Source organism: Primulina tabacum, chromosome 18, assembly GCF_025594145.1.
Source record: "Primulina tabacum isolate GXHZ01 chromosome 18, ASM2559414v2, whole genome shotgun sequence".
Taxonomy (NCBI): domain Eukaryota; kingdom Viridiplantae; phylum Streptophyta; class Magnoliopsida; order Lamiales; family Gesneriaceae; genus Primulina; species Primulina tabacum.
Window position 1 is genome coordinate 24506392 of NC_134567.1, and position 7372 is coordinate 24513763.

Sequence of the window (7372 nt, forward strand, 5' to 3'; positions counted from 1 at the left end):
TTTTAAATATATTCATTATATTATATCAATAATTATTCAAACACTTTACTTATTAATTCAAATAATTAATTACATTTTGTTCTTTCAGATTTTAAACCTAGAGATCAATTAAACTAATTCGATTATTCAAGATTTGATGCTAGCTAGGTTCACATTGGTCAACTCTTTAAACTACGTTTTCAAGTTATAATCTAGCTATCTCCCTCTATTTTGCAATTCTTTATTTGGTTATTATCAATATTTGAAGTCTCAATTGTTCATCAAATCGGAACATGACATCCTACATATTGTCCGAGTGCATCTAATGATCAAAAATTCTACTTTCATAGTAAAAAAATCACTGTGCAAGTCAATAAAGAGAATACAAAAGATCCGCAAAAAAACCCCCCACAAAATTTGCTGAGACACACCCTCCTCTTCCTCTAACAAAACTCAAATCACTTCCAAAACCTCCAAGTATAGGATATTAGGCAAAATCTACGTTCCCGATAAGAAGTGTGGCATTGCAAAACATTCGGAGGTATTCAGTGCAATTATAAATAAAATCTACATGTCGAATAATGGTATCTCGGATCGGATGAGATCACTTTCCAGTTAAAAATCCCTTGAGCAGAAAAATTCCTAGCCCGCCAACAGCCAATGATGCTAAGACCATGGAGATCTTGATGGGTTCGATATCCAGCATCTCACCTCTGCCATGCTTTGTATCGCGATGTGATCTTGTGGAGCTCACGTTTTCTCGTAGAAGATTGCTAAGATTGTCTAGCTGATGCATGACTTGACGTTGTCCACGTGTTATGTTCGATATCTGCCACAAAAGTCCGACCAAAATCTAGATAACTAATGTAAACAAAAGAACAAGAAAATGAAGTAATACCTCTTCCATTAAAGAAGACTCTTTTGCTAGTTGGGAGGAAGATAAGGAATTCGTCATTACTGATCCGGTTAAAGAACCATTGCCTAAACCAGATATGAAATAGGAAGTTGGGGCCGACCCATTGCAGGATTCGGCCTGCAACGCTATGTTTTGCGAACTAGGAGAACCTCTTTTGCTATTTAACTTAGAACTTAGCTCTTCAATGCGAGATGTGAAATCGTCTATACGATCATTTAGAGTAGAAATTTGTTCTGAAAGCTGCGTTATTGCTCCCTGCGGTATATAGGTTGGATACGATAAATAACTTCAGCGAGATGGATATTCTCATGTATCAGAAGCTTTACATAGTACATCTGAATTTGAATTATTTTACCCGACTTGCCAACGCTGCTGGTGAGTCTATGATTCTATCATCGAATCTTATGTTCATCTTCGACATGTTCTTATCTGTGCGTCCCGTGTATGAGTGTGACATACCACTGTTAAATCAAGTAACAAAAAAGTTCAAGGATACGATGCCCTATCACTTGATTAAAATGGTAACTACTAATCATGAAAACTCTTAAACAATATTAATGGTCAGATACCCATTGAATCAAGACAGTTAAAACTTTTACGTTTGAACTTGCAAGAAATGAAGTTCGTTTATATGCAAGGAACTCTATTATGGCAAAAAACCAATTGATATCAATATAATTATGCATTATTAAATACAGCTTACTAGCACAACACTTGATTAAAATTCACACACCATTATACATTATCAAGAAGTAAAAACATCTGGAGACATAAAAAGAATAGGATAACAAATGCACCTTTTGAGATTCTTGATTCTTGTCGCGGCCCTTTCGGCTGAGACTCTGGAAAGTGCTTCCTTAGGACTTGAGACAAGATCCTCATCTATGCTAAGTTTGGTTCTCAAATCATCGGGCAATGCCTGTCAATCCCAGATTAGAAACGCCTTAGGAAAAAAAAGAATAAGAAGCATAAAGAGAGAGGCCCGGCTATTTCTCATACCATGACATCATCGATCATTTTCTCAAGCTGTATTTGTTCAATATAAGTATGTGGAACATATGAATCTTCCAATCCCAGCTGTTCAGCTACACATTTTACGACGAGACGGTCTCTACCTTGTACCTGTCTCAAATAAAGCAGGTTCAACATCTTAAACAACCAAATGAAATGAAAATATGCGAGAGTCCAGCACTTCAATGGTTTTCATAGAGAACAGAACTATCTCATGAAAAAGTAGGAAATTCGAGCTATATACACGTTAATTATCAGGAGGAAGATCGTGATAGGATGAGTAATGACATAAAGAAAATTTTAACTCGCATACATTTTAAAAAAATATCATGAAGTTGATAGTAGATGGGAAGCTTTAATAAGAAAAAAGTATAATTCAATATTAGAGACTTAGAGTGGAACGGGAGATGGAAAATGGTGGCAAAAGTGTACTACCTGAATGTAATGACGCTTTAACTGTTCCAGCCAATCAATTTTCACGCAGACCCTTTCATCCAAAAAGACATGGCAGCTTCTTTTGAGTATGGAGGCTATTGTGTAGCCCAAGGCCATCAATCCACCAAGAAGACGAACACTAACTTCAAATGTTATTCTTGGAGATATGACAAAGGGAGGATCAGTGACCCATTCCTACAGTTTATAAGCATGCCCAAGTAAGAAAGTTTTAAAAACATTCACTATGTTTTTTTTCATTATACTAAACCAATCCATTTCTAGCATGATTCGATAAACCCCGCAAACAGAACCAAACATTGCGATTGTTTTTGATTTTGTGGTGGTTTAAAAATTCTAACAGTCCAATGGAAATAATCCCAGGGAAAACATTTTAATTAACAAAGCATACACATTTTGCAAGTAAATACAACTTTCCGGAGATCAGTTGATTCAAAGAACAAATAGAGAAAAAATATTGCAGAAAGGCGGAAATGCAAATGAAGAGGTTAAAAAAACCTCCACTCCTAAAGAATCATTTATTTTCTTTCTGTTTCCTAAAACCTAATATAACAGGAAAAAATGTTTTTTTCGATAACCTCATAGAACTAATTTATATACATCCATCAAGGAACGTAATAACACAATAAGAACAAGAAGTATTTCGACTTCGGGCACAAAATTAAATAAGTATTTGCATGGTTAAGTACCTTTTCACATGTCAGCCATATACTTCAAGAAGGTAATGAATATCAGACTTTTGCATGTTGGAAGGAAGAATTTCCAAAAAAAGATATATTAAATATAGTCACTCAAGCAGGCTTATACTCAAGTAGGCTTATGAGTTGATCCATGTTAGTTGTATGAGGTTACGACTAGATAACAGCATTCTTTGTCCATATACGCAGCTAGAAAAAAAATAGATAGACACTCAAGTCTCTGAACACGTCATTAATTGAATAATAAGAGCAGACCTCAAACATAAGATTGTATTTTCCATCTTTATTACGCATCCTCAGGTAAGATTGGCAAGTCTCTGGATCTTCACCAGGCGGCAGAAGATAAATATCATATGTTTGTTCTGTACTTTCTGAATGCTCTTCAGACATGGCAGACTTAATTTGTTCTGGAGACAAATTCTTCTGGGACTGAATAGCATGCATTCAACACAATTATAACAAGAGTCTGTACAAGCTATCACAGAACATTCTTCATGATTAAAATAAAACATCATTAGTACAATAGATTTAGGTGAAATGAATCGAACAAAATTTACCTTCAATATATAGGTAGGACTTTGAAATCCAGTAAACGGGTTAAATTTGTTGGTAATTTTTATATGAGCTGTGCGGAGATCAGGTTCAATAAACGCCTTATACATTGGATATACCTGCAAGGAGAAGTGTGGCTGAGAAGTTGTGGAAGGAGTAGGAGGTATTTCATGCTTTACTTAAATTAGGTACGAGGAATACCCACGGTTTCAGATATTTGGTGGATTATTTCTTCTGGTTCCTGCCCAGCACGCTGTATGTCCCGTATAACCCGTTTTACGAGATCAAAGTGAACACCACCTGTCACAGATACCCGGAGATCCAGCAGAGGACGCAATTTTTCACTTAAAGCATAGATGCCTTCTATAATCACAATACGAGAGCTTGGGACTTCAAGAGTCCTGCAGTAGCATGTGACTTCATGAGATCACAAATATTAGACTCCACTGGTAGTAAAGAAGTGTGATGAGATAATAAAATAAGTTTGCAACATCAAACAAACCAATCAACTTTTATGACTTGAATATTAAGATTTGTATGGTAAAAAAACCTCAACTTAAATTGCTAAAATAAAGGTGAGAAAAAAGGAGAAAACTTCACCACCATCACCCCCAAAATAAAAGAAAAGAAAACAAGAAAACAACTCTGTATCAAGAAATAATACTGCTCACTTATTAACTAAAATAGCCTCTGAGAAAAAATTACAAGGGCTTTGATGAGTCAAAAGCGACTAGACACAGACCTGTATCCTGTGCGTGAACTGGATTTGAAATCATATATCGGGATTTCAGCCTGCTTCCCTGTCTTCAGATCGTGAAGGTTCTTCAGCAAAGTTTCATAGTCAGTCAATCGTGGGTCTGTGACATAACATCAAAATCATATAAATACCATCCAAGATGTGAAGGAAGGAGAATTTTCCAAAACCATGGAAACATAAATTAGTAAAGTAAGCTGCAATTATAAAGAGCCAGAGAAGTCTCAAATATTCAGTTGAAAAAGAAGCAAAAATAATAATTCAAAGGAAAAGCATAACGGAAAACTCATTTTCATAAAGAAAGAAGTTGCTATCACAAAATATCAGCCTACAACAATAATCTCAGCCTGAAAATAATTATTAGTGATGCAGCGAGAAGTCTTTGAAGAAAAGAAATATTAGTGGCACATTTTACCATCAAAGTTTCCATCGATAATTCGACTAGCATCATTGTAGTTGTCCATTGAAATGACAGCGATGCTTGGCATAAAATTAACAATCTTCTCAGTAAATACGGTCTTCCCAGCACCAGAGGGACCAGCTAATCCTATTAATACAAGTCCATCATTCTTCTGTGCAAACAACTGGCATGCCCGAACGACTACAAAAAACCCCTTCTCAAATGACAAGTTATCAGGAATTGGAGCAATCTCATAGCGATCTGAGTCCTTCCTTTTGAACAATCTAACTTGATCTTTTAAGAGACCGGGTCTACGCTGAGTTGATTCAGCATTAGAAGTATCTTGGGCCATCGATATTGTACTAGACTGTTCTGAAATTGAATTGAGTATAAGAATGCCAACCAAATGAAAATTCTATGAAGCTACTTAAGAAATAGTAGACACGGTCATATATTTTACAACTTCAGGAAAAAACACTGATTCATTACAAGTGAAAGATAAAGCTGAGAAGCAAAATCACCAGAAAATAAACATTAAAGCTTTTCAGAAATATAAAGAATGATATTTTCACCCCAAAAATCAGCGGCCTGCGGCCATAAGCTTATTTCACATAAAAAAAATTTAAGGCTAAGCAAGATTCTATCAGGGGAAGTAGTAACTTGAATAAATTGGCAATTTACAAATTTAAAAACCCGAATGCAAACTAAACTGAAAGCAGATAATTTAGGGAACAAAGAGCTACAGTAGCATTTACACCATGCAATATGAGCTACCTTATGCTATATTACTTCAGCAGAACAGAGCTTGACCTACACGTGCGGCGAGCACCACAGTTTATGCCCAAACTATAGCTCTCCAAACTTCTTTTTTTTAAAAAAAAAATGAGTTTTGATGTAGCAGAACACACCAAGACACAGTACCTAAATCCTGAGTGTCAGAAGCAGATTTCATCTAGCCACTGGCATCCCCTTGTATGGTTCATACCATCGCACATAACCACGCACTGGCCAACTCCAAAAAGCAACTAAAAGACTTAAATTTTGATATAAAAAATCAATCCATCAAAATAAATTAAAAGAATTGAGCATCAAGAACATATCTTTCACAATATTATTGACATTTAATCAAAATTGAAATCAATAAAATGACATTAGTAATGCAGTGAAAATCAAAAGATGATCAACATTACAGCAATGCGCAAAAATTACAAGAATGCACTAAACGAAAATCAAACTCATGCCCAGATTAACAAATAACAAAAAAAAAAAAAACAGTTCTAAACAAAAAAAAAAGAAAAGAAAAGAAAAGAAAAGTAACAATTTAAAGCGCAAAAAAAAGAGTTCTTGATACGCTTTCGGATCTAGATACCAAAACAAACCGAACCAATGCAGCGTACCCGTAATAAGATATCAAAATCAGTGTCCCATTTAAAAAAGAGAGAATCAAGGGCCCGAAAAAGACAGGAGAGAAACAGATATACCTGAATTTACGACATCAATCTTCAAGTACACTAATCCCCTGTGCTGATACTCTGATTCAATTATATAAGTGGGGTTGAACAAGAAAGGAAAAGGTTGGTTGCTTTTTCAGCATTAGCTCTTTTATAGGAGGTGATTGTTAGCATACGTGTTGGATTCCGATTTTTCCCGGATTTTCTCTATTTTACCTCGTTTGTGTGCTTAATTTTTATTTGCAAATTACAGAAGATTGCTTGCTGAAATGGGAATTGTGATTTCGTCGGGAGTTTTTGGGGAACTGGGAAATTTTCAGGTCTGCTGCGAAAATTTCAGCACAAGACTCACAGAAGATCGTAGAAACTAACGAGGGCCGAGTCTTCATTGTTTTATTTCTCTTTTAAAAAATCCACTTTTTTATAGATGGAAATTTACTGATTTTTAAGGGGAAAAAACTATAAAATCATATCTTTTCCTAAAAATATTTTCATCAATAAAAACTAATTTTATATATAAGCTTGCACTTAGCTTTTTTTAAAAAATAATTATCTATGTCTTTTACTGATATTATCTATAATAATAATAATAATAATAATATATATATTATTATTATTATTACATTGTTGTTGGATTAAAGTTGAGACATTTATACTAATTAGTAAGTATGTCTTGTGAGAGATAGATCGACTTGATTCATATCTACAGTGAAAAGTAATATTTTTTATGGGGTCATATATTTTTCTCACAAAATCGACATGTAACGGTCTAATAGGAGTTTTTGTGTATATTAATTGATTTGACGAATCCTTATTTAAAATTATAATTTTATCTTCACTATATAACTTTACTATGATTTATTTTTAATTTTCCTAAAATAGTTTTTACTTTTAAATCTTTCGATCTTATTTTTATCTATAATTTTAAATTCAGTCCACTTATCTATATTTTTAAATCTTTTGATAGTTATATCACTTTTAATAATAATTTTTTTAACAAATTATTAATTTGAAAATAACAAAAAATTATGGTATTTAGATAATTATTTTAATTGAACAAGTACACAACACGTGTAAAAGAACACTAGTAACCACAATAATAATAATAAGAAGCCTAGATTAAAATGCTAAGTGGTTATTCATGTGTAAATTTGAAGT

General features: G+C 33.9%; 1 protein-coding gene across 9 annotated transcripts; it reads right to left on the reverse strand.

Moving 5' to 3' along the window:
* Positions 1-305: 305 nt before the first annotated feature.
* LOC142533145 (inorganic pyrophosphatase TTM2) lies at positions 306-6608 on the reverse strand. Of its 9 annotated transcripts, none has more exons than XM_075639798.1 (13): positions 6245-6608; positions 5685-5767; positions 4779-5135; positions 4352-4466; positions 3815-4010; positions 3615-3728; positions 3313-3486; positions 2342-2536; positions 1895-2017; positions 1693-1814; positions 1251-1356; positions 878-1150; positions 306-808 (listed from the first exon to the last, which is right to left on the reverse strand). In XM_075639798.1, exons 2-13 carry the CDS (start codon positions 5713-5715, stop codon positions 584-586), a joined length of 2031 nt encoding a protein of 676 aa, XP_075495913.1. In that variant the 5' UTR covers positions 5716-5767; positions 6245-6608; the 3' UTR covers positions 306-583. The 9 variants fall into 9 exon arrangements, with proteins under 9 accessions (XP_075495913.1, XP_075495915.1, XP_075495911.1 ...); XM_075639800.1 differs by having other exon boundaries at positions 5672-5767; XM_075639796.1 differs by having other exon boundaries at positions 5685-5775.
* Positions 6609-7372: the final 764 nt, after the last annotated feature.

Excerpts from the sequence above, each read along its gene's own strand:
- LOC142533145 (XM_075639798.1), bottom strand. The coding sequence starts at position 5,715 with ATGAAATCTGCTTCTGACACTCAGGATTTAG. Across the intron at positions 4,467-4,778 it reads TATCGATGGAAACTTTGATG|ACCCACGATTGACTGACTAT; the intron begins GTAAAATGTGCC and ends GTTATGTCACAG. Across the intron at positions 3,487-3,614 it reads GTCCTACCTATATATTGAAG|TCCCAGAAGAATTTGTCTCC; the intron begins GTAAATTTTGTT and ends CATGCTATTCAG.